This window comes from Daucus carota, chromosome 3, assembly GCF_001625215.2.
Source record: "Daucus carota subsp. sativus chromosome 3, DH1 v3.0, whole genome shotgun sequence".
In the NCBI taxonomy this organism is placed as follows: domain Eukaryota; kingdom Viridiplantae; phylum Streptophyta; class Magnoliopsida; order Apiales; family Apiaceae; genus Daucus; species Daucus carota.
This window is the reverse complement of record NC_030383.2, coordinates 60,316,383-60,343,450: the sequence shown is the minus strand read 5'-3', so window position 1 is coordinate 60,343,450 and position 27,068 is coordinate 60,316,383. Positions and strand designations below refer to the sequence as shown.

Genomic DNA, 27,068 nt, shown 5'->3' with positions numbered 1-27,068 from the left:
TCTTAAAATGTGTGGAGGAATATAAAACAGTATAAAGAAATGAGAAAGACAGTTCTGAACATTTTAAGACCAATTGTGTAAGAATAACAGACGTTGAAAGTAATCATCGGGGAGTAAGAATCACAGAAATTGTTCACAGGCTCAAGAACTTTGAAACAATAGAGTCCGAGTAGCAAAATTACATTATGTTTGTCGAAAACACATAAATATTTGCACATTAAAGCGATTACAACTCTGTCCACGATTAGCAACAAGGGTCAGCATACTCAAAAACATAAAACACAACATTTTGGTTCTGCTACGGAGAAGGGAGAATATAAATACATTGAGACTACGGAACAGATAAAGAAACAAATCGAGTAGTCACTTAGAAGAGCACAGATATCTCATTTTATGCAGTAGAGGAGCTCATTTCACAAAAGCACATGTCAATGCAGAAACCTTCATGCCTTATGAAGAGAAGAACGCGCTTTGCTTTCTAGCGTGCTCTGGAATCAGCTTTCCGAGCATCTCAGGTGCAACCTTCTTCAGCTCTAATCAACAGCAGCATCAACTTATATTAGATGGGCACAAAAGCTGCAATATCCAGTCATTATCTTAGTGAATCCTTACCGTGAGACTTAAAGTTGAAGAGAGGAGGAAGAAATCGTCCATTCGGTAGACGGGTGTTTGGGTCACGAAGCTCATCAAAAAATGGATGTGTCAAGGAATCCAACTACACAAAAGAGTAAAAGCACAATCAAGTTCATGCCACTAAAATCACATCAAGGAACACAGTTTCATAAGACCCATCCTTCACGTTTATATCTAAAGTTTATTAGATATGGTCCAGTACCAACAAAATTAAATTTAAACCTCAATTAGAATCTGCATGATAACAAGGAAGGAATTCATTTTAATTAAAAACATTGGAGCATAAGTATTTTATCAAGGGGAACATTTCAAAGGGGTAAACATAGTAAAGCATAATGTGCTAATCTTATACTTACAGCTGTGCTCCTAAGATTTGGTGAGTACTGAAGCAGCCTTGATACCAGATCAACAGCTTCTGGAGGCATGCGTTTGTGGAATATCTGCCAAGAAAATACAGTCAACGAACTCTGCAAGACTCAATGAAGGTGCCAGAACGGACAAATTAGATCCCTACCTTATGCCATGGGTGAGCTTTAATCTGTGGAAACTTGAACTCTGTGTAATTAGGATTCATGCATTTGATTTCTTCTCTTGTCGGGGTTCCCAAAACCTGCATCAGCAAGCATCACACTAAGCTCTAGAAGAAATTAAAACCAAAACTGAACAAATGTATTGCATTCAAGAATCATCAAAAAGATATAATTCTGAGAGTAACTATAGCAAGGAGTGAAAACACATGTATAATTAACCATCCAATCTGATAACAACCGTTAACCATATATGCCTACCCCCATCATAAAATTAATGACAAAATCATGAACGCAAGCTAACTCACCTTGATGATTTCCACAAGTTGGTCTACTCCACTCTCACCAGGAAAAAGAGGCTGAAACAGCATTATTATTCGTATTAGTGGAACTATAAAAAACAGCTTCCCAACTTAGCAAAGAAACAAGACACAAGTTGGAATATCTACCTGTCCAAGCAACAATTCTGCCAACACACAACCAGCAGACCAGATATCTATAGCTGTGGTGTACTCTGTAGCACCAAATATAAGTTCAGGAGCTCTGTAGTATCTGGAGCATATGTAAGAAATGTTTGGCTCTCCTTTAACCTGACAAATTCAAGAAAATAATGATAAGATTATCAGAATATAAGTGAAATCAAATACTAATCGAGTTGGTATAGGAAAGAGTAACACACCAAGACTTTTGCACTTCCGAAGTCACATAGTTTCACTTGATGAGTATGTGGGTTAACCTGTGACAAAAACAAATGAAGTTAGAAACGAGTAATAAAAGATTCAAGAAAACAATTTCTCCACTAACATCTGCTAGAAACAGGATAATGAGTGAGAAGAAGCTTAATTTGCTGTAATTGCAAATTTAAGATTAGGAATGTAGTAGAGGGATAATAAACTTAATGAAGCATGTTATGCAACTTACCAGTAGATTTTGAGGTTTAATGTCTCTGTGGCATACTCCAATACTACCATGTATGTAAGCCAATGCCCTCAAAATCTGAATGGAATTATAGACAAAGAAAGAGAAGGGTATAAAGATACATTTTAAGTAGCATTATTTGACAAGATAAGAGGGAAAAATCCAAGCAAGTTCATCACCAGGTATAAAGCATACCTGATAACTATAAAGTTTGACATAAATCATGGGCATTCTCTGATTCATCTTGTTGTAGTGTCTGATCACACGATGAACTGTTTCTGGCACAAACTCCAATACCAAATTAAGATATAGCTCCTCCTTTTCAGTTGTTGAAAAGAAACAATGTTTAAGAGCAACCACATTTGGGTGATCCAGAACACGCATGGTTTGCAGCTCCCTGTTCTTGTACCTCTTGTCTTGAAGAACTTTTTTAATTGCAACAGCTTCACCAGTCTCCAAGCACTTTGCCTAAACAACCATGTAAAGTGCCACTTATTCAGCAAAAGTATACAGTGCCACTACATTAAACAATATTAACAAATTCTTTCATCATCATCTGTTGACATCAATTTGGATAAGAAACTGTCTACAAACCTGGAACACTACTCCAAATGATCCTTGCCCAACGACACGCTCTGCCATATAACTTATTGTCTGCATCACAGATTAACACATCAAAATGCTACACAATATTATAATAACTGATATGCTATATGAAAACTGCAAATGACAAAGTGTACCTGCTTTGGCTGGCCATTTCTACCACCTATAGTGGTCACAATAATATGACCAGTCTCTGTCCCATTACCGTCGACAACAGTTGCTTCCATCTCCTGTATTAAGAGCAGAGACGGCAACTATTAGTGAAACAGTCAAGCCAAATGAATGACAGGTAGGGCAATATACTGATACATAAAAGTCTACCTTGTCATCCCTAATTTTCATGTCATTCATTTCTTCAGGCAATCTATCAACAGCGACATTATTTCCACTAGGCTCTCTTACTCCTGCATTGGGAGCTACACTTACAGAAGCCATAAAAACTGAACTTTAAATAATATATCTGGTCTTCCCGACGTTGAGAATTAAGCTGCAGAAGTGAAGTCAACGCCGTACCTACAGAAATGTAGGTGCCAATTTATCAATGTAAAAACAAGCTTAATTCATTCAACCAAAATTTACTCATAAAGATAGACCAAGACCATATATGTACATCTCACAGAATCATCAGCAAGAAATGTTACCATTAAAACCAGTGTACATATACACTAAATAATTTTGATTCCTCTATTACTTGTAATATAACCATTAGAGGTTGCCAGTATAAATGAATTCATTGAACTGCGCATGTAATCAGCATTCAAACCATCTCCATTACAAATTCCTAGTTAAAGACAAAACAAACTATGAAAGCTAAACTCTAGCCAAACTAACAGTTAACTTTTCTACCAGAAATCTATGACAAAACACAACCATTAAGAAGTTAGACCATCATTGATACCATTTCTTTGACAGCAACAATGAAAACATTCTTGTTTGTGTGTGTGCCTGTGTTTGCAAATTTACCAATTTATAACTGGTCAACTCTCCATTATAAGAAGAAGAACATTAACCAAGATCTTTGCATAAAGTCCAATGTTCCACAGTAGTAGACCAAAAGCACAACCTCCTCTTTCCACTTACATAGTACTAGTAAATCTTAATTTCAGGTAAAAATCATCTTACCAGAGTCCATAAACTATGATGTTTTTCAGACATTAGTGAGAACAGCAGTCAAAAATCAAAAAGGTATTACAACACTACACTACTAACAAAACACAGAGACATTTAAACTACTTAATTTGAAAGACTTCCCTTTTACACATTTTTAACACTATTAATCAACATCATCCACAGATCCAACACAAACAAGATAAAATCATCAAGAAGACTAAAACCCAGATCAAATTAACAATAAAGATTGAATCTTTACAGCTTTAACCAACCAAGGAACTAAAACACATACCAATCAGATGAAAAAGGCACCAACTTTGAACACAGAAGTTGACCCAGATGGCCAAGAAGGCTTCATAACTGCATCAAAGCACAAGGGGTTGTTTCTTTTGTGCTGAAAATCAGATCTATCAGTGTAGAAAATCAAGAACTTGGGGTTTGTGAAAAATGGGTGATTATGTAAGAGAGAGGAGAGAGATGAAATGGGTTCTTTTTCTTTGCTTTGTGATTTGGGTTTTGTTTGGTTTATTGTAAGAGAGAGGAGAGAGATGAGTTTGGTTTGACAGTCAAAGGCTCAGACATTAATGGTGTTATAATTTTATACTATTCTTTTATTGGTCACTTCTTTTTGACCGTTCAACTTTTTTTTAAAATTATTTGTAAATCTATCCCTCTTGATTTCAATGTATGTTTCAACTTTCAACATGAAACACCTCTTGGTCCATCTCATTATTGTTTATATTTTTCATTTATAGGCCTTTTGTTGTACAGTAGTGCGTCCTTTCCTTATTATTTATTCTTGATTGACAATTAGTCCGTCCCGCTCAATTTTATACGGTTTCCTTTTTGAATGTTTCATCATTTTTATACATTCCAAAAATAGTAACTTTTAATATTCTCTCCGTTTCAATTACATGTTCACTTTCAAAAAAATTTTTTGTTTCAAATTACTTGTCCACTTCAATTTTCAATGCAAAATCATATTTGCAAAGTCAATTCTACTCCACATATCTCTTATTTATATTTTCTAGATTAATCTCACTCCACATATTTTGATCATTTAATGCAATTAATTTGTGAACAACCACTTTTCTTAAACTGTGTGATTTTTTTTAAGTGGACATTTAATTTGAAACGGAGAGAATAATATACTCCCTCCGTCTACATGTTAATTGTAGACTTGTCCCAAAACACTTGTCTCTCTATTCTTTCAATACAAATTTATCTACATGTTAATTGTGACTTTTTTGAAACTCAACATTATTTTCATTTCTCAGTGCACTAAATCCCTGTATTTGTTGTGATTTTTTTGAAACTCAACTATATTCTCACTTATCAATGCATTAATTAATGATACATGAGATAAAGATTCTGTCTAACCAACTTTTTTCTTAATATGTGTGTTTATTCCAAAATGGACCTATAAATTGAGATGGAGGGAGTAAAACACTATTACACCTACCACGTTTTTCACTATCTTCAATCTATAATAATACTCCTTCTATTTTTTAATATATGACGTTTGACTTTTTGGCACACACTTTTAAGTGCTTTGATCGGGTAGTTAAAAGTATTATTTTTGAAATTTTCTTTTTCTGAATAAAAATATATAATCAAAATTTTAATTCACAAAAAAAGTTAATTAAAAATAATAATTTTTACTATCCGGTCAACTCACTTAAAACTACGTGCCCAAGTCAAAAGTGACATATAAAAAAGACAGAGGGAGTATAAACACTATTACACCCATTATTTTCCTCCACTATCTTAAATCTATCATTAAATATAAATAGGTCCCACCATTTTACCCATTTTTCCTCTAAATTTATTATTTTTTACATTTTTTCTTGATCTCCGTGTCCAAATCATTTGTATATAAATGATCGGGATGGAGGGAGTACTCCCAAAGTGCATTTGGATACAGGTGGAACAGGTTGCTGGGTATAGAATTGAAAAAAAGATATATGATGTTTATTTTCTTATCTTTATCATCGTCTAGTTTTCATAATCATCTTAAATATTTTTTATTTTGAGGGGAAGTATTTGTTTTCTAGATATATTCAATATGAATCCAAATTATTTAATTTATGAGATATTTGTGTATTTAATTAAAACTAGCCTTTAACCCCGTGCAAAGCACGGGCGGGTATATGATTCGTAATTTATTAATTATAATTTAATTCTTAACACCATTTTATTAGTATTTTAGTATTAATGAATTGGATTTTAGTTAAATTATATTAACCAACTCGTTATATCTTCTAACGGAAATTTAGCTTTCACAATTTATTATCTATCTGTAAATATTTTTCTATATTAATATGTGACAGTTTATTATTCAATTTAAATCAAATTTTTCATATTTCATATATCTTCATATGTTACGTAATGGCTCGTGTTTGTAATGAAATAGAATATGTAAGTGTTAAATTTCGAGTAGAATATAATTAAAAAGTAGCGTCTTTAATTATTTATATGTATTTTAGACAAAAGATATTCAAAATTGTATATTTATAATTAGTTATACATTTATCTATAAGTAATTTTTAATATTAATATATGTTATTAACAGTAGTTTCACCTTTTTTTAACTAATTATAAATTATATTTAAAAAGATATTAATATACATAAGGAGTGTTTTTAGTATATGAAACTGTTTAATAGATATCTACTTGTAGACTTTTAGTTTTAGTGTAGACTTTTAGTTTTAGAGGAGAGTATCAAACCAAAATTTTGTACGACTACAAATTTACCTATGTTGGCTTTTTATAGTATAGTATAGATAGTATAGATTAGACAATGAATTTCTACTCAGAAATATTGGAATATTTAAGTGTATGCTCTTTTGCAATTGGCAACTTACTCCACACAAAAAAGTACATAAATGAGAAAAGGTTGATGCTCCTGTAATTTCACTTGTCGCTAATGTAATTTCATTCTCATTTTCTCAATCAGCCCAACTCCTTTGTCACCTTGTATTTAGTAACTAATGCAATTTATACCCTATTATCCGGTAAAGTCAATCCCACAACATAAGTGGAGAACAAAAAGATGTTCATATGTGTTTAAATTAATTTTCCACACCACATTACAATTATTCTGTCGAGGTTGATAAAATGTCCCCATCAATGGCTTGAAATTTATGTTATCGAGCAACTAAATTTGTTGAACTTATCTTTCGAGCTTAATATCGTATATAATTATAGTGTTAGAGGGCCAGTAGCTTCCACTGTCATGGGACAGAATAATCAAGCAGCTATACATGTATGATACATGTTCCCTCTGGATTATTGTAGATGGACAATGATTGTGTGTCTCGGAAAATAATTGAGGTCTTGGTCTCGCTGGGATGCCGTATGCGTATAAAATTTGAAAAAACTGTATTTATGTCTCTCGAACTCTTATCGTAGATTCGGGTCGAGGAGCTTGAACACTCGTTTAAACTTAAAAATGTTCGATCATAAACGAGTCGAGTCTAAGCAAGCCGATTTTGACGAGTCGAGCATGTCAGCTCGTATAAATTTATATTTAATCAAGTTTAAATCTCTACCTGAACTCAACTCGTTTAATTTCACGAGCTGAGCCGTTTAATTACTCGTTTAATTAAACGAGCCGGAACTTTTTCAACTCGTTTAACGAGTCAAACCGAATCGAGTTTAATTAAACGAATTCGAGCTAGGTGAGCTTGCCCGTCCGACTAGAATTACAAATTTGCATAACTCAAACTCAGTGCTGAATAACTAGAATCTGAGTCTGCAAAGGGCAAACACCAAAAATTATAACTTAATTATTTTTTAAAATAAATATCAGCACACATATTGAATAAGAACTTTGGTATTATTGAAGACTTGGTACATAAGTATAAACACAAGCTCAGAAAGTTTGAAAGCATAATAAATTTGACTATATTTTGATTTTGTGGCCATTTGGGTGAATTGCAAAATGATTTACTTGTTTAAATCATAGAGTCTTATCAACTCAGCCGTAGTACACGTTATCTGACTCCATGATCACCTCAAAACCTCATGATTCACCCCTCTCTTTTATAAAATTCGAGATTTGTTCTATTAGTATAGGTAAAATAAGATATTCGGTGGAATGTTGCGATCAAAACAGATTTAATCCAAAAAATTTGACCCGAAGTCATTTAAATTATTTTATATTGAAGTTTGAAGCATTTTGATTTTGTTCCGCAAATTTACATGCAACTGCAGCTTTGAGTTTGAGGTCAGATTTTGCTGCACATGTTTCATGCGCAATTTGACACATTTATATTGTTTTGTTATACGGGACAATCAACTTGTATTTGGTCTAATTTAATTTAAGGCCGAAAGCTGAAATTTTTAAAAATTATTTGGTTTTGATATTTAGGGATATATTCTAATTGTAATTTTAAAGAATATTCTTTCATATACAAAATTGGTTTATTCAATTCAGAATTTCGAAAATGCATCATAATGTTAGGGTATTTAATTAAATATTTAAATTATGTTACAAAATCTGGTGATATTCAATCGAAATTTTAAATTATGTTTAAAAATTCGATGATATTCAATTGAGATTATTTAAAATTCATTAAAATCTGACGGTATTCAAATGCCGCTGGATTTGTTTTTATGAATTTTGTGCGATTGTTCGATTTATTACAATTTTTTTGAAATATCATCAAAATTCAAAATTCATGAGGATTTGAATCAGTGTACTTAAATCCTAAATACTCTATATTAATTGTGCGACATTTTTTAAATTTCGCATAAATTCAAAATTAGATATAATCTATTAAAATCCATAAATTATATATAATATATTAAAATTCGGGTTCAATATGCCGCTTACATTAGATTAGGCCGAATGGAAAAGTATTATTAATGAAAAACATCACTAGTGTCATGAGCATGAGTTCAATGCCCAGTATCAGGATCAAAATTTGCTTGATTACTTCATAAAGCTATCCTGCATCATTGCCAGACCAGTGTTCATCACAGAAACACCCCCATCAACAGCCAAATTGTGTCCATTCACATAAACAGATTCATCCGAAGCCAGAAACAACGCGGCCTCAGCCACATTTTCCGTCTTCAAATTTATTCCTTTTAGCCCTGATACCGCGGCACTAATCATTTCAACCTCACTAGCAGAACTATTGTAAGTGCCACATGACAGAGGCGTGGCCACACCGGATGGCGAAACACAATTCACCCTTATGCCATGCTTCCCGAGCTCACTAGCAGCTGCGCGGACAATGCCTAGTATTGCATGCTTGCAGACTGTGTAACCAAATGGACCATTTGCACCAGCAGTGGCTGACACACTTCCTGTGCAGATAATTGAGCCCCTGATTTTATTTTCCACCATCGCGCGCCCTGCATACTTGACTGACAGGACTGATCCGCGCAAATTAATGGCAATGCTTTTGTCAAAACTCGCCATATCCATTTCCAGCACATTAGTACTTGATCCCATGATCCCTGCATTACTGTACATTATATCCAGGCTACCATATTTTTTTACGGTGTCAGATATCAATTCTTGAACCTGATTTTCGTCGCTGATATCACAATGCTTGTACATAATTTTGTCAGAGTTGATCGAAGAAACTACTTTTTGCCCCAATTCATCTTGGATGTCTCCTATGACAACAAATGCTCCATGCTTCACAAATAGCCTTGCTGTCGCCTCTCCTATGCCACTTGCTGCTCCTGTGATGATCGCGACCTTACCATGTAGCCTGAAAACAATTGTAAAATTAAGTCAATGCTTTCATAGCTTCAATCAAACTATAAAAAAGCTTATGAATTACAGAGTCACCTCAGCTTCGACATTGGGAAGCCTCACGAGAGATGAAGGTCCGACACAACAATTTCTTTAAACATATTTAAGATTGTTGCCATTTTATAGTGTAATACATTTGACATAGAAATTAATGTCGAATGTCTGGTTTTCATATGCTTGTAGGAAATGACAAGAAAAATATAGATGCTGTCGTGTAGAGATGTAAATACCAAAGGGAATAATCAGAATTAGTTAATTAAGCCGGTATCAAATGTTGATTAGAATGAAGAATATTAGCATCAAGCTTAGTCTGAGCTGCATAAATCAATATTTAGTCACATAATTCCATCCAATGTGTTTGTTTCGACTTGCATGGAATATAAAACATCGGCTATAGCTTTTCATGCTCGGAATGGAATATGTAATTTTAAACTAAATAAAATTTGACATATTAATAGCTAGAAACTGAGCTTAGAACCTCTATGTGAACCACATTTATCAGGTACATGAACTTATCTGAACTTAAAAGGCAGTCTTTTGTTAAATTCTGGGTAGTGCATGAATACATTAATTCAACATCTGTATACAATGATAAGGATGGACTTTAAAAGCCAAACTTATACATGTATAAATAGCTCCCTTCTGCTTCTACCAATCTCAACTAATCAATAATTCCACAAAAATTAAAAGAGTTTTTTGGTACATTTGTAAGAAAGATTTATTGTGAAATGGAGAGGAAGAGCTGCTGTTCAGGAAGGAGCTGCTGCCCGTCAGCTCGAGCTGTGAGGCCTGTGGCTACTCCAAAGAAAGAGCCAGTGGTGATGGTGAAGACTCCAAAAGCCGAAGATGTGAAGCCTGAAATGATCAAGAATGCTGCTGTCAAGGTTGAGAAAAAAGAGACTGGAAATGTTACTGCTGTCAAGAAAGAGGAGGCTGTCAAGGTTAATGTTGGCTGTGGAGGAGGTGCTTGCAACTAAGCTTGGTGCATGTTTGGCAAAAAATATATATTAAATTTTAAACATTTATTATGTTTATGGGAATTATTATGACCTATGTGTGATATCTGCTTTGATCTTAATATATGTGAATTTAAGCTACCAGCTATCCTTTGCTAATCGTTTTTGAGTTCTGTTTATCGCATACTACAGCAGTTAGTTCCTTGTTTATCTTTGCTAATTGTTTTGCTGTGAAGACAGCTGTTGCTTGAGAACTTGGTTCTCTAATGTAAAAATCAAAGCAACACAAATTTTCAGTGTATTAAACAGACCGAAAAAAATCTATTCAACATTTCATTCCAAAAATAAAGAAAATGACTACATCCTGCTACCTAGGAAGGTAGAGGAATTCAGAGATCTTGAGTCTTTTGACTGGTTTTACATAGCACTGGTATTTCGGCTTAAATTATGCAAACTAAATGTTCTTTTTTAGAATCTTTGAGATCTTTCAGACCGATTAAGCAAGGCCGACCTCAGTATCAGTATTGATATGGTGCACCAAACCAGCAGGTTACTGCAACAATTACAACAGTTTCAGTAATTGTTTTTAATTTAAAAAATTGTGAGCAGAAATTGCAATTTAGAAGGAAAAAAATGTATTTAAATACTTTTACCTTTTTTTTGTTCATGATTCTGGTTAAGCTGGTTCCCTGAGTGTTAGCATGAACTCTGCTTTAACTTTGTGTACAGTAGCGGAAACTACAGATACCAACTAGAGGGAGAGGCCGAAACCTCTGCACTCTAAGTTGCCTTTGGGATGAAGTAGTAACATCCTGTGGAGATTAGGAAAGTAAAGTTACTGCATAACGATTGATAGCACACTGTTAAAAATATCAAGCATTATATGCAAGTACTATTTGTGATCTCCAGCAACAAACTGATCAGAGAAACATATCTTCCCCAGTGCTGAAATTTGATTACTTCTCCGCTGGTATTTTTCAGATATTTTGGCTGGCAACTTCTGATATCGAGAGACATTCCCTGAGACATGAGCCTTCAGTGACAAAAACCTCCACTCCAACAAAGCCAGTGTCGTTTACCAGAAAACCCATAGCAGGTTCTTCAAAAGATTTTAAATAAATGAATTCGGCAAAACCCCATTCATCTTAACTCTGTCAAAACGCCTTGTTTCCTGCAAAATATACATAGCATAGAGCTTAGTTTCAAATTTCACTTGCCAAGTTCTCATAATATAATAGTTGAAAGATAAAAAATATAATGTATAGGTTAAGTGTAATCAACATACCTCATAGCTATTTAGCAAAAAAAAAAAAAACATACCTCATAGCTAGGAACCTGACAGATATTTGAATGATATGCGGATAATTATCAAAGCCACGCATTCTAGGCAATTTGACACATTTATATTGTCTTGTTATACGGGAACAATCCAACTAATCAACTTGTATTTGGTTGAATCTAATTCAAGGCCAAAAGTTGAAGTATTCGAAAATTATTTGGATTGATATTTAGTTAGGCTGGAAGGAAAATTATTATTAACAAAAAACATCAGTAGTGTCATGAGCATGAGTTCAATGGATCAGGATCAAAATTTGCTTGATTACTTTATAAAGGTATCCTGCATCATTGCCAGACCAGTATTCATAACAGAAACACCCCCATCAACAGCTAAATTATGTCTGTTTACATAAACAGATTCATCCGAAGCCAGAAACAAAGCGGCCTCAGCTACATGTTCTGTCTTCAAATTTATTCCTTTTGACCCTGATGTCACGTAGAGATGTAAATACCAAAGGGAATAAGCAGAATTAGTTAATTAAGCTGGTGCCAAATTTTAATTAGAATGAAAAATATTAGTACTATCAAGCTTAGTCTGAACTGCATAAATCAGTATTTAGTAATTTTATCCAGTGTGTTTGCTTCGACTTGCATGGAATATAAAACATCGGCTATATCTTTTCGTGTTGGTAATGGATTATAATCTAAGATTAAATTAAATCTGACATATGAATAGTCAGAAACTCAGCTTAAAATTTACTTGTATATGATGAACTATGAACTATGCTGATTAATTACATACCTCATTTATCAGGTACATGAACTTATCTGAAGTCTGAACTCAAGAGGCAGTCTTTAGTTAAGTTTTTGATAGTGCATGAATACACTAATTCAACATCTATGCAGTGACTTCAAAAGCCAAATAGTCACTATTCCCTTAAAAATTACTGGGAATTGATCAGGGAATAATATATTAAAAATTAAAAATAAAATAAACAAACCGTCACTGGGAATTTATTTTTTTTGCGATGAAAATTAATTTGGGATTAAACCGAGCTGTGCAATGGAAGTAGAAGAGAATGTCAACCGTAAGACCGCAGTGAAAAATCTGGGAGGGTTTAGTTTTACGGTGTTTGAAATAGAGCTTAGCACCAACATCACAATCTAGGGTTTAAGTTGGATTCAGTTCAGGACCCATCAAAAATGGCAACAACAAAGTGTAAATTCTGGCTCCCCAAGAAGAAGAGATTCTGTACTAATCTCCCTCTTGGAACTTCACCGTGAGTCAATTCGTAAAATCTCTCTCTCTCTCTCTCTCCCCCCCCCCCCCCCTCTCTCTCTCTCCCCCTCTGTGTGTATGTGATTTTAATTAATAGTGAATTTGATTGTCTCAGATTCTGTGGAAATCATACAGCAAGAAACAATGATACGTGGGTTCCATGCCCAATTGATCCTTCTCAGTAAATCTCAATCTTCCCTGCTTCACTTCATATATATACACATATGTTTAAGTAAAGTTCTTTACTTTATTTTTCGTGTTTCTTAGTTGCAAGATTGTGTTTTGATTAGTTTGTGTTCATTTTGATAGCTCTGTTCTTCAAGATAATCTGGAGGCTCATCTTAAGAAGTGCCCTTTTAAGAAATATGCTCAGTCATTATCACTCCTGCCTTACTATAGTAAGGGGATTAATGGTGGTGGAGAAGGGGATGAATTGGTAGATTATGTTAGCTCGGAAATGAAGCGGAAAGCTGTGCTTGGTATGACTGCACAAGAAGTGTCGGAATTGATTAGGAAGATTAAGTCTGTTCATGCTTTGATTTGTAATGACATTCAAGAATCACATAAGATTCCGGATGCTTGTGGAATTTGGACTAATCATGAAATTGACAGGTAATCATGCACATATATGTGATTATATTAGCCGTTTTAGGGGATGTTGTTCTATTTAACTATCAGTTTCCTTTATTTTTTAGGATTGTTGTTTGTGAATTTCTCTTGTACTTGATAGGAAGTTGCCATTCCAAGAAAAACATGTATTGCAGCAGGCCTCAATTCTTGGGAATTTGGAAGACGTTGGTGTTATAAAGCCGTCTGGTGCGGGTGGTACACAAAAGAATCAATCATGTGCTAACGGCAATGGGTCCTGCGTTGATGATGATATTCCTGCAGTGGTTGAGTTTGGAGCAGGGAGGGGATACTTGACGCAAATGCTTGCAGACTGTTATGGGATCAAAAAAGTTTTCTTGGTCGAGAGGAAGTCATACAAACTTAAGGTCTGTGAATTTGTTGTCAAATTGATTATGAATTACATTAGAGTCCTCTTAGATATATGTGCAAAGTTTTGGCATCAAAGTTTTGGTCTATGTTGCTGATCTGTCAGATTTATAATTTAATTAATCAAGAGGACATTCTAAACTATACCTGTAAAGTCCCCACTTTATTAGTTCTTTCGCTAAAAGTTCCATGTCCTGTTAATGCTACTTTTTAGGCTGATCGGAGCTTGCGTCAGATAGAGAGCTTGACTTTAGAGCGATTGAGAATTGATAGTAAGGTTTTTCGATATCCTGTAATCTAATTTTTGTGATATACATTTCAAATTCTCTCAAACAAATTCCTTATAAATCAAGCACAGTCAAAGTTATCTAGTATTGTAGCATGACCACCTAGTAGTCACAATGACACAATGGCTTGGTCATGTAATGATGTAGACCATTAAAAATTATATGAATTGTTAGGTTCAAAATTCAATTCTAAGGACATATTACCGCAACATGCATCTTTTTTGTGCTCGTGCTTAGCCTCTCCAGTTCCGTGTTTCAATCACTATTACATATAAATTGTCTGGTTTTATGTGAATTATAATGAATAAAAAGCAAAAAATATTGTCCCGTACAGCGAGGGTGTTTGCTTGATCATGAAATCAGTAACTTGAGATCTGATTTGCTTAAAAATAAACATAACCTGTTGAGTTTCCCTTGATACCTCTTAAAGGTTTTTATTTTTGAAACTTTTGCCTATATCTTGGACAGTTACGTCTCCTAATCTCACTACAGAAGCATATTTATACTATTTAAATTTGATGTGCATAATGTTGTTTAATTACATCAAACCTAAACTTTTGCAGTTGAGGATTTGAACTTAAATGCTGTTGAATCTCTTAAAGGAATCCCTTATTTGGCAATTGGTAAACATCTTTGTGGACCGGCAACAGGTAATTGACTTATCTGAATTAATCTTTATCTTGCTTCTGAGCATTGATCTTGAACTCTTCATTATTTTAATTTACTCTGTTCTGTTTACTACAGATATGACCATAAGATGTTGTTTAGCAAAACACGGTGATCAAGATAATGTTGCTGAGGGGACTGTGAACACTTATCTGAGAGGCTTAGCATTAGCAACATGCTGCCATCATCTTTGTCAGTGGAAGCATTATATAAGTAAATTCTTATCCAACTCATTAGATATAAACCAATGGTGATTTGTGAGTCATTTCTGTTTTGATTACACAAGGAAGATAATGTGTTGTGGTGGCCTGTTAATACCAATGTTAGTCCTAAGCTGATGAGGTGAATCATTCAAGTAACAATTTATGTGAAGCATAATCAACAACTACTGTCACTTGATCAATCTTCTTGTTTTATGGCTTTTCTAACTTATGGAAACTTGGTTTACTTGTAGATAAGGGATATATGTCAAATCTGGGTATTGACAGAGATTATTTCCATGCAATCACATGGTTTACCAGCTGGGCAGTAGATGCAGATCATGGTACAGCACTTTCTGATGTAGTAGATGCCACATCACATCCGGAAATAATGTAAAAATCTTCAATTTTACTCAAGTAAATGCTAGACTTTTTTACACACAATAAATGATATAGGGTCCTGGTCCCTGGCCACCAGGGACCGTAATATAGCCATATTTGATTCGGACTGTTGCATTGACTCACCAACAGCCAGATATTCTTTCATTGTTTAGGTAGGCAGCATAAAATAAATGCTGGACTACCATTACTCTGCATAAAATTTACAAGGACCATTGCTCGTTTTTTTGACAAATAATTTTTGTTGTTCGGACTGGTATGAGTATTCTTGATCGAGAATTTGCCAGGCATGGGTACTTTTTGAAGCTTTCTGCTGTTGGTGTTGTGTTTGCATGTTTTACGAATCTATAGACTAAAGCATGAATAGCATTCCCTACATTAATCAGATACGTGAATTTGTAAAATCTCTTATTAAATCGCTTCTTTTCAACAGAAGTTAAGAAACATTGAATTTTCACCGCTTTGGGTTACCGACTAATGCTTAATAGTCGATGAATTCTTTAATTTGTAGATACGTGATGAATTTTGCTTAATTCTGTTTATTACGCGGGCTTTTTTTTTTTTTGTTTAGAGGATAGTGGAAGGGGGGAAACTTGTCAAAAAAGATAATGAGCAGTGGTCCGCATTTTGTGGAGTATTTAGTAGTCCGCAAGACTTCAATGAGGACAACTTATAAACTTAAAGAAGATCTGGGCTGTTGTGGTCAATTCAAAGGCCCAAAAATATAAGGTCTCGTTGCGCCAAGGATCAGGACCCAATGATATATTAAGATATAGAACAATTTCTTTTTTGATTTTATACATGGCTTGGAAACTGATGCAATCATCAATTTCCTATGTAGTTCATTCATGTTCGCTTGTAGGGGGTGGAGAACTCATACTTGAATATAGTTCATAAACGTTATTGCTTCAAATACGTTATTGGGGGATGGAGAATTAATATTTGAATGTAGTTTATAAACATTATTGCTTCAGGTATGTATAGTAAGTTATATATCTTATATTAATTCAGGGAGGAAGGACGTGGCAGGGATTCCGATGTATCTGGAGAGGAAGGAATTTCAAGGAACATGAGTGCTGTGGAAAGAGCACTACTGGGCTTCATGTGCAAAGATATCATTGACATGGGAAGGTCGATATGGATGAAGGAACATGGTCTGGATTCTCGGTTTCTTAAGTACGTCCCGTCCAACATCTCTCCTGAAAATCATCTGTTGATCGCTAAGCACAAGAACATATTGTTTTAAGACGCAGTCCTTTAATTTCCTCATACGGAGATCTTTTAAGATTAGCAAGTCAATGAGATTAATTATCTTTTGCGATTGTTATTTTTTGGCAAATTGCTGCCAGTGTTACTGAAAGGTTGCTAAAACTCCTGTTGTAGAATGTAGAGTCGAGGGCATTTGGCCCATTTTTGAAGTCTGTACTTTTTGAATAGAAGATTCTCTGAAAGCTTTCAAGGAGATACTCGATAAATATTATACGTGTTTTCTGACTTATAAATGACTTCTAAGCAGGGGTGGCAATTTCGGATAACGGGTCGTGTTCGTGTCAGCAATCGGGTCGATTTCGGGTCAAGCTAAAATCACTTAAAATTGAATAAAACTAAAAATTGAAGTTATTAGAAATGAAATTATAATTTCGGGTCATTTTGGGTCGATTTCGGGTGATTTTCGGATCACTTTCGGGTTTTTGTCTCACTAAATCGGGTTTCGAGTTGGGTCGGGTTCATGTCGGGTTTCGGGTCGTGTCTGATATTGCCACCTCTACTTGAAACATTCACCATCTACATGGCCAAGTGTAAACCTTTCTCAAAAACGTCTTTTCAGAGAGTCAAACTTTGATCTTATATTAACTTTCTTTTGCTTTTTTCTCAGAGACTTAATGAGAAATTGTCAACAGAATTTCGTCAACGATTATTAACAGCTTTGCGTTTGAATTCCTTTTAAGAAGTATATTTTGTTATTGATTGTTGAACCACTTCATTTAATTATTTGATAATGGACCTGCTCAAATGCATTTGTTATCTTAAATCTTGCTGCAGAACATTCTGGATCAACTTCTCAAATGAAACTTGATCAAAAAGAATAGATAAATAACAAATAATAACAAATGCAGATAAATTATCATCAATTATAATGAATAGTGCAAGCATGTAATCATAACAGACCTTCCTAACTTTTTCTCAACACTGAATGGACAAAATGTTCATTGTACTGATGCACAAACAAGACCTGGCTAAATTTCGAGTAAGATCATACAAGATCTTACTAACTTCATAACTTGTCATCAACATCAAAGAACTTCAAGTAAAGCAAAACGCCCCAGGCTCAGCAACAAAGAGACTTGTGACTAGTTTCACATAGCAGTTTAACTTCGGCTTCTATTATACATATATCTTGAGCTAAATATCCCTTCTGCCGATCCTTGAGATCTTTTAGTTCGATGAAGGAATGCCAACCTTTGGCTGGTGAGCCTACACCAAACCAGTTGCTCCCTGCAATAGATACTACAGTATTATAAGAATGTTATAAAAATAAGGATCAAAATAATGCAGATATAAAATGGTCTTACCTTTCTTCTGTATATGACTCTGATTAGAGTAGTGGTCTATAATTTTTAAAACGACATGTGCTTTCACCTCGTGCTCAGAAGTGCAATTACTGGAATCCGCAAACTCCAAAAACAAAGAGACACAAAAACCTTTATAATTTGAGATGCCTTCAGGATAAAGCACTAGCTTCCTGTACAAAAAAAAAATTGCAGTTATATCTAAGCAGACAGATCCACGACTGAATATCAGAGAATAGGCGTTAATAAAACTGTCAAGCATTACTAGTTAGCGAAGTACACACCAAGTATAGCGTCCAACAGTAAATACATCGGAATCACATTTCTCCCCTAACTCAGAAAATTTATGAATTACCCACTTGTATTTGCCCGAAAAATTGTGGTCAACTTTTGATATTGAAAGACATTCACCAATACACGAGCCTTCAGTTAATACAGACACCTCTGCTCCAAGATAGCAAGTGTCATCAACTAAAAAACCATTAGTAGGGTCTTCGAAAGTTGTTAAAGAGATGAACTTAGCAAAGCCCCATTCGTCTTTTACCCTGTCAAAACGTCTAGCTCTCCCTGTGAAATATACATTGCATAGACCTTATAAGTTTCTTTTGCCAAGTTCTGATATAGAAAGAGCAATACAATGAATTTGATATAAAGAGGATGATAAATAAGCAGACCTTGAACAGTAAGATACCTTCCTCGAATTTGGTCAAACAAAAAGAACTTGAAAATGGTATCAACACCCTTACCAGCTACTAGATCACCTGTGCTTTCCAACATCAGGTATATAGATACATGATCACCATTACCTTCAAATTTTTCCTTTGGAAACAATTTTAACTTCCTGTAGAAATTATAAGCACAGCTTAATTACAAAATCGAAAAAAATGTTAACATATATTCTCAAACAACACAAACAACCTCACAAGTCACAACCTTAAAGATGCTTTGATTAGATAGCATGCAAATAACTAATCAAAGATGGCTAGCTAAAAATAGCAACTATTTTCGTATCATAATGCAACTTGTAATAATATCAAGAAATAAAATCTGATAGAGACTACAAGTATAAGAGTGAAACTTCAGAAGTTACCATTGGTGCTCTCCAGCTTGCAAGTTGTTCGATCTAATCTCATCTAAGCCATTTTCAGAAAAGAGTGAGAAAGACTGGATCTTGAACATGAAATGTGCCGGTGGAGTGGCTCTTATTTCTCTCAAAACCCCTACAATGAGTGTGCATCCATCAAAAATTAGATGAATCATGACTTTATCTGTACCAAAAATTACATAATTAATCATGACTTTATATGGGGCGAAAATCTAAAATCGCTAACTTCCTTTATATCAGCTAGGGCTTAAAATAATTTTATGACTAATTTTTAGCTAAAATTTATGTCCAAAACATTTACTGAATCATAAATTTCAATCCGAAGCCTTAACTAGTCCCTTTGTTTTCACAGTAGATATCATCACAGGTTTGAAGGACGGTCACTAACTTAACATGGTAAATAAAAGAGAGAGTAGACGATATATGACTTGAAATCATATAACCTTAACCCTGATATGGTGTCACCCTGATATTCTTGACACCGGGAAAAATTATCATTTTAAAAAGGATATCATGTTAGAGAGTTTATTTATTAACATAGATCATTAGATGGGATCACTATAGAGAAATTATTACTAGAAACCTTACTACACAGACTACAGTCGAATTTATAACTCGGAAGAAGAATCTGCAGAAGAACAAATAAGCGGAAACATACCAACTTCGTCATCCTCAGCAGAGAAAGAATCAGCCATGGATAGAAAAACCAAACTGACGAATTGAACTGAATAACATTTGAAGTCCCTAAACTTTTCTTAGTAATAGCGTCTCGTAAATGGAAGCCTGACAGTCCCGTCTCTTCGTATGACTATGACTAGTTGCTTACTATAAAAACAGATTTTCTAGTGTGCAGCACATATGTTTATTTGTCTATTGATGCATGAAAATTTCCGGCAATCAAAATCTTCTGTCTAATAGTTATGAGAAACACTAGAAAGGCATTGACAAAAAATTTGTAGTATTATTTAAAAAAAATTAGTTCTTTATATCCACGAGCAACCTAATTTTTTTTACCATTGTTCCCTTAAGTTGCTTAGTATATTGATTATTCCACAAATTAATTTAAGATTTTTTTTCAAAAATATTCACATTGCAACTCTTTTCCCCCAAATATACCAACAACCATATAAATCAACTTTTTTGGATCAGCATTGTATAAGTATATTGATTATTCCACATAAATTAATTTAGGATTTTTTTTCAAAAATATCCGCATTTCAACTTTTTACCCCAAATATACCAACAACCATATAAATCAACTTTTTTGGATCAAGATTGAAATCTCATATGCAACTTTGATCATAATTTTAGAAATATGAGTATTTTTGTGAATTTTCTTATTAAATTTTGATACCGGGAACGGAAACTTTTTTATTAGTTTATATATTTTGATATCTCCCAACTTGGATTTATAAATTTCGACTCCAGACTTGAGCTCACTTTTTGGAAGTATAACTTATTCCAGTTAATAGTCTGGCAAAAGCTGTATTACATGCTAGTCTCCATGGAATGACAATTAAAAAGGTGTTTTTTTGATGAATTTAAACACAGTTATAATTAACAAAACCAGTTATCTCCATTCGAAACAAGTGAAACACAGAAGTTGTTGAAAAATTAAACTTCATCCGACTTCCAAAAGCAAACTAGCTACATTTTTCAACAACTCACTGAAGAAGTTCAAGAATCTAGAGGCTTTAGATGAGTTTTACATAACAGGGTAATTTGAGCCTCAAATTTGCAACAATCTTCGACTATAAATCCTTTAGCACGGTCATGTAGATTCTTGAGCGGAATGAAAGAACCCCAACCCCACGAGTGCAAAGTTGAAGGACCAAACCAATTAGTACCTAAAAAGAAAGATTATCCAGTTAATTAACCAATTTTCTGGGATTAATATTCTACAAATTTTACAGAAAAATATGGAACCTCTCTTTATGTAGTGTTTCATATTGATCTGGTCTTTGAGTGTGATTTTGAACTCTGCTTTCACATGCTCATCAGAAGAGTTATCCGGGGGATCCATCATCTCCACATACAACGAAAGGTTGCAACCTCTATTATCTGCGTCACCATTTGGTTTAAGATATAGCCGCCTGAAAGAAGCACATTAAGAAGATGAAAAGAGCATCCTTGCATCACGGAAAAAGTATATATAAAAGGCAAATATTGGGGTAGTGTACAAAATACAAATTGTGAACACGAGGAAGCTTGAAAGTGAAAATACCATTTGTAGCTCCCTATATCAAATGCATCAGAAAAACACTCATCATCCACCAACTCAGAAAAATGAGTAAGCTTCCATGTATAGTTATAGATAACATTAACCATATTTGATATCGACAGACGTTGTTGAAGAACTGGTCTTCGGACAACATAAACCTCAGCTCCAAGAACGCAAGTGTCATTAACTAAATATCCGTTAATGGGATCTTTGAATTCTTGCAAAGAAATGAAAATTACACCCCATTGGTATTTTACAGAATCATAACGTTTTACATCACCTATAAAAAAAAAAGTTCAAATAAACATGCACCATGTATCATTATGTCATCATAAATTCACAATTTCATAAACATATTCATGTAATTAGCTAAATATTTTTTTCTCCGAACAAATTAGAAAATAATACCTTCAAGAGTGAGATAATTTCCTCGAATCTGGTCAAACAAAAAGAATCTGAATATAGCGTGAACCTCCTTACCCTGGTCTTCAAGCGAAAGGTACAGACACATATACTCATCATAATCTTCATCCTCACTATGGAGAGAATACAATCTTCCTGTTTAAAATAACTCAACCCTAAAATAAAAAAATAAAAAAAAAGATCATAAATTAATATTAAAGATATGCTTACGCACCATTTGTGCCCACCAGCAACAAATTCACCAGACTCAATGTCTCCGTAGCCACTTTCAGAAAAAAGTGAGAAAGACTCGACTTCGAACAAGTAATCTGATGGTGGATTTTCTCTTATTCCCCAACGTAAATCACCTAAAATTCGTCCATATATATACCAGAGAAATATAACATCATATTAGTACTAGAAAGATCTGATTCTTATAGATTTCAATTTTCAAGTATATCTCTTAAATTATCAAGTAAAAATAAACAAATAAACTGTCAGGAAGTTTAGAAGGAATTGAATACGAACCACATTCGTCTTTCTCCTTGAGGGTAGCCATTTGCAGAATATGATGAGCTCCGAGCCTTAAAACCTTTTTTTTTCCAACCTTAGAAACTTTTTCAATGGAATATGAGTCTGCACATACTTATACTCCTAATACAATTGAAGAGACTCTTGAGTAGCGTGAAGGAGTAATTTCATTGAATGAAAATTAAATACTAGACTACTCGCATCGCATTCTTCAATACGAGGGGATTCAAATCATCCAATGTACCTCTAACCTCCGCACTTGCATTACCCAACTCTCTCTGTTCACTTGTTTTTAAAGTTTTGATTAATGAGCTCGGTTAACGGAAATTTCAACCCGTGCCTATAAATTGTGTTTGGAATAACAAAATTTTTGTGTGGAATGAGACCGATCATTCCTTCAACACCCTTTTGGTTTTCTTTCCCATACTTCTCTTTCTCATTCCCACCAACGATCCAAATACCCTCTTAAATTATTTTTTAAAATATTTGCTTTTTAAATAAAAATATATCACAGACTATTTTTATCCAAATTTTCATTTCCAATTTTTTTAAAAATATATGATAAAAGAAATTTAAAAATACGTGTTAAAATATATAAATATATCAAAGTATATGTCCAGTATCCCCGATTATTATAAAATAATAAAGTACATAATTTAAAATAAATATGAATGTAAGTATTATGCAACAAATTTTGGAATTAAAAATGAAACATATAACATATTTTATTATTTTTCCCCTATAATTTGTATTCGGTATAAATAATCTTATCACCCATCTTATTATTTTACATCCAAAATCACCCCAATTCTAATATCTTATGTCATGATAAAATCTTACCCGGACACAAAATTGAGGACACTCGTTTGAGTGTTTAAACGTATCATGATAGATCTATCAGTTATATCTATATTAGTTTACTAGGAAATTTGTTTTCCAGAATTAGAATTTGCTATTATTTTCTTCTCGATTAATAACATAACTTACCATTTCACCCGTCGTGACATATCATAACGAATATATTATTTAATAAGTTTTGTAAAGGAGTCAAATAAGTGGGAAAGGTTTGGTTCGCTAAATTTTCGAATAACAAAAAAAATTGACAATTTCGTGTTCATTAGCATATCAGACCGAGTTTAACAAACTTTAACATAAGTGAACGAGCAACTTATCAAATATTTGATTTGTTTACTGATCTAATTTTTGTTATGATATTAACAAAGAGAGAGAAATAATTTTTGCCACAAAAAGAGAAATATTTAATTTGTCTAAAAATCGAAAGATTTAATTTCTTTAGAGTGTTTCTAGCTAAGTAATGTTTTGAGAAAGAAAAGAAAAAAAAACATAAAAAATTACTTATAAAAAAAATCTAATATATATATTTATTCAAAAAAATTCTTCCCACATTTAGGTAGATTTTAAGTGGAAAATATCTATTTTGCATTATTTTACTTTCCTTTTCATAAAATTGGAAACAGATGTTAAAACCTTAAGCAGAATTTTAAAACGAGAGCCATTTTCATACTCTCTACGGGGGTCTCAATTTCATGCAAGAAGCGAGCACATTGATTGGATAGATTGGATAGAGCTTTCAAGCACATATTGCTAAACCACCTGATACTCTTTACTTGTAATAAAACTAGTTAAACTGCAGCAACTAAACAATTGTTCCATACGGCACATCAATAATCAGATTAGAAATAAGCCCACTTCTGTCCCGCAGTGGTTTAGAATGTAAAATTATCATCCTCAAAAAAATATTTCATCAACAATTCTGATTAGTACCAAAAATAGTACAGTAGGCAATAAAAATCAGTTAATACATCAAAATGCAAATATCATCATAATGTTCAATGTTTCAATGCAAAAGGGTCATGAAAACCTCAGGAATACTTTCCTCAACATTCTATACCGAAGGCATCAGGAAATGCTTAAATGCTGCTCCTAAGAAAGAAGAGGAAATCAGCAGTTTAGCATCTTCTGACTAGTTTCACATACCACTGTAACTTCTGCTTCAATTACGCAACTATCTTTAGCTAAAAAGCCTTTTGCACGATCTTGTAGATCTTTTAGTTTGATGAAAGAGCGCCAACCATGGCGTTGTGTTGGTGCACCAAACCAGATGGTAGCTGCAACAGATACAACAATAATATTAGTACCGTAATTGTTTTAAAGAACCATTGCAAAAGAAGACTATAGCAGATAGCGAAGTGGTATTTACTTCTATTCTTTGCATAATTCCCAGAAAACTTGTTTTTAAGTGTTAGCGTGAACTCTGCTTTCACTTTGTGATCAGACATGGGACTTTGGGAATCCACAGACACCAAAAACAGGGAAAGACTGAAACCTTTATAATTTGAATAGCCTTGGGGATAAAGGTGTAGCTTCCTGAAGATATTAGAAAGATAAAGTTGCTTAAAAACAGACACAAAGAACTGATGTTGATGAAAGGATCAAAAATCATACACAAGTACCATTTATGACCTCCGACAATAAACACATTAGAAAAACATTCCTCTCCCAACTTCGAAAATTGATTGATCACCCACTCGTACTTGCCAGATATATTAGGAAAGCCAGATATATTAGGAACTTCTGAGATTGAAAGACATTCACCGAGTCTTGAGCTTTCAGTAACAAAAACCTCCACTCCAAAAAATGATGTGTCATTAACCAGAAAACCATTTGTAGGCTGTTCAAAATCTATTAAACGAATGAACTTATCAAACCCCCATTCATTTTTCACCCAATCAAAACGTCTTGCGCTCCCTTAAAGAATACAAAGCATAGAGGTTAGATCAAAATTACGTTCATCCCATCCTCATATAACAGAATTAGAAAGACCATAATATACACACAATTATCAACCTGGGGAAAATTACTAATACCTTGAACAGTCAAATACTCTCCTCGAAATTGGTCAAACAAAAAGAACTTGAAAAATGCATTGATGTCCTTGCCAACTGGTATATTAGTAGTGATTTCCATCATCAGGTATATGGATACATAATCACCCTTACCTCTATTGTTCCCCTTTGGAAATAGTAAAATCTTCCTGTAATCAAGAGCATTGTTAAATTTTGCTAAAAAGTTCCAACGCCTATTGATACATCTCTACTTATTTCAATGTAGCAATTCACTGATGACAAGAACCCGCCCATATTGTTTAATCTTGCAAGTGAAAGAGAACTGACTAGTACTATTACAAGTACAATTAGAAGCACTAAAAAAAACATGTCAAAACCGACCGTAAAACTCAATCTACAAATTGAGAAGGAACGCTTCCCTCTTATTATTTCTTTACACCTGAATTTTTGTTAATAATTTTTCATTCCATTATCTCCAAAAATACCTAACTTCAGCTATAGCTAATTCACATGATCACTTAAGCATTGACCTTTACATATAAATATATGCATAATCAACGAAAATTCAATTTCCCTACCACTTTATCCCGCGGCACCCTGGTTTGCCTCTGATCGAATAGTACACAAGCACCTACCACTAAACCTTGTAACACAAAATCTATTAACTCTAAAGATGCCGAATTCAGGGATATACAATTAACCAATCAAGGACGACATGCTAGAAAAAACAACCAACTATCTCAAGATTCTTAACTCAATATAGCAAATAATTCAATAAATAAAAACAAAACAAAAAAAAGATACCATTTGTACTCTCCAGCTTTGAAGGTTTTTGAACTAATTTTGTCTAGGCCATTTTTGGAAAAGAGTGAGAAACCCTCGATTTTAAACAAGTAATGTGCTGGTGAAATGCCCCTTCTTTCTCTTAAAACCCCTACATGTTTTCAACACACAAGAAAATTATAGAACACAATAAAAATGATAGAAGAGTACAATAACACTGTTATTATATAGAGTCTACACTGAGAAAAAATACTAGTAATAAACTTCCAGGCATGATTATATTAGGTATTATGTATATGATGGTTCAGAAAATGATAATATAGTAACCTAAACATAGTAGTATAAAAGCAGATTAACTAAGCTGAGGACTAATAAAGGATAAAATGAATAAAAGCTTAATGAACCTTCGTCGTCTTCAGCAGCAGTTACGGAGGCCATGGAAAGAAACACCAGGAGACTGAATGAGAAGGCAAGTGTAGCAGGTACTCCTTTGTTCCAACAGTGTTTTAAGTTACTTTTTGACTGACACATGTTTTAAGGCTATATTGTCAATATTTGTCATACTGTGCTTTCATTTGAATTGGTGATTTGTTATGGGAAATTGTATCGCATTTCCTTTTCTTGGAAGTTCAAATCTTGATTTATAAGAGTATTACAGTTAAGTACTCATTAATTAATTTTGATGATTTTTTGAGTTTCAATGAATATACACAGGGCTTTTCCCTTTTGCTTCCCACGTCCTCTGTCCCTCTCATTGAATGTTACTCCCTCCGTTCCAGTCATTCGTATACAAATGGCCGGGACACGGAGACCGAGAAGTAATTTGACTCATTCACATCCAGATCATGAATGTTTGGAATCCATATTATGCAAGGAGACATTGCTTTTGCTAATTCGAATTGAAGGGTGATATAAAATCGATCTTTTTCCGACATCATATCCATAGTTAGCAATTCCAGCTCCG

The 27,068-nt window shown here is 33.8% G+C and overlaps 6 protein-coding genes across 8 annotated transcripts; 1 reads left to right on the top strand and 5 right to left on the bottom strand.

Annotated features, from left to right (window-relative positions):
* Positions 1-129: 129 nt before the first annotated feature.
* On the bottom strand, positions 130-4,377 carry LOC108214678 (shaggy-related protein kinase alpha). Its single transcript, XM_017386815.2, has 13 exons — positions 4,084-4,377; positions 3,003-3,194; positions 2,819-2,911; positions 2,673-2,732; positions 2,274-2,546; positions 2,082-2,156; positions 1,840-1,896; positions 1,610-1,750; positions 1,469-1,519; positions 1,148-1,243; positions 990-1,073; positions 613-715; positions 130-533 (listed from the first exon to the last, which is right to left on the bottom strand). Exons 2-13 carry the CDS (start codon positions 3,114-3,116, stop codon positions 451-453), a joined length of 1,230 nt encoding a protein of 409 aa, XP_017242304.1. The 5' UTR covers positions 3,117-3,194; positions 4,084-4,377; the 3' UTR covers positions 130-450.
* A 4,192-nt stretch (positions 4,378-8,569) lies between these two features.
* LOC108212851 (short-chain dehydrogenase reductase 3b) lies at positions 8,570-9,725 on the bottom strand. Its single transcript, XM_064089796.1, has 2 exons — positions 9,601-9,725; positions 8,570-9,520 (listed from the first exon to the last, which is right to left on the bottom strand). The coding sequence occupies exons 1-2, from the start codon at positions 9,612-9,614 to the stop codon at positions 8,728-8,730; spliced, it is 807 nt and encodes a 268-aa protein (XP_063945866.1). The 5' UTR covers positions 9,615-9,725; the 3' UTR covers positions 8,570-8,727.
* A 3,123-nt stretch (positions 9,726-12,848) lies between these two features.
* Positions 12,849-17,105, top strand: LOC108211136 (tRNA:m(4)X modification enzyme TRM13). Of its 3 annotated transcripts, none has more exons than XM_017382654.2 (9): positions 12,849-13,078; positions 13,193-13,258; positions 13,387-13,689; positions 13,808-14,072; positions 14,288-14,345; positions 14,924-15,010; positions 15,105-15,239; positions 15,481-15,570; positions 16,637-16,836. In XM_017382654.2, exons 1-9 carry the CDS (start codon positions 13,002-13,004, stop codon positions 16,696-16,698), a joined length of 1,143 nt encoding a protein of 380 aa, XP_017238143.1. In that variant the 5' UTR covers positions 12,849-13,001; the 3' UTR covers positions 16,699-16,836. The 3 variants fall into 3 exon arrangements, with proteins under 3 accessions (XP_017238143.1, XP_063945863.1, XP_017238142.1); XM_064089793.1 differs by having other exon boundaries at positions 12,850-13,078; positions 15,481-15,619; positions 16,655-17,105; XM_017382653.2 differs by having other exon boundaries at positions 12,853-13,078; positions 15,481-15,619; positions 16,637-17,105.
* An 849-nt stretch (positions 17,106-17,954) lies between these two features.
* Positions 17,955-19,995, bottom strand: LOC108212850 (uncharacterized). The gene is made up of 6 exons (XM_017384564.1): positions 19,959-19,995; positions 19,286-19,463; positions 18,870-19,036; positions 18,480-18,762; positions 18,199-18,368; positions 17,955-18,121 (listed from the first exon to the last, which is right to left on the bottom strand). The coding sequence occupies exons 1-6, from the start codon at positions 19,993-19,995 to the stop codon at positions 17,955-17,957; spliced, it is 1,002 nt and encodes a 333-aa protein (XP_017240053.1).
* A 982-nt stretch (positions 19,996-20,977) lies between these two features.
* Positions 20,978-22,482, bottom strand: LOC108212849 (uncharacterized). The gene is made up of 6 exons (XM_017384562.2): positions 22,452-22,482; positions 22,159-22,291; positions 21,930-22,057; positions 21,525-21,801; positions 21,227-21,393; positions 20,978-21,147 (listed from the first exon to the last, which is right to left on the bottom strand). The coding sequence occupies exons 1-6, from the start codon at positions 22,480-22,482 to the stop codon at positions 20,978-20,980; spliced, it is 906 nt and encodes a 301-aa protein (XP_017240051.2).
* A 1,695-nt stretch (positions 22,483-24,177) lies between these two features.
* On the bottom strand, positions 24,178-26,669 carry LOC108213636 (MATH domain and coiled-coil domain-containing protein At3g58360-like). Its single transcript, XM_017385439.2, has 6 exons — positions 26,509-26,669; positions 26,126-26,255; positions 25,343-25,509; positions 24,929-25,223; positions 24,676-24,842; positions 24,178-24,583 (listed from the first exon to the last, which is right to left on the bottom strand). The coding sequence occupies exons 1-6, from the start codon at positions 26,633-26,635 to the stop codon at positions 24,417-24,419; spliced, it is 1,053 nt and encodes a 350-aa protein (XP_017240928.1). The 5' UTR covers positions 26,636-26,669; the 3' UTR covers positions 24,178-24,416.
* Positions 26,670-27,068: the final 399 nt, after the last annotated feature.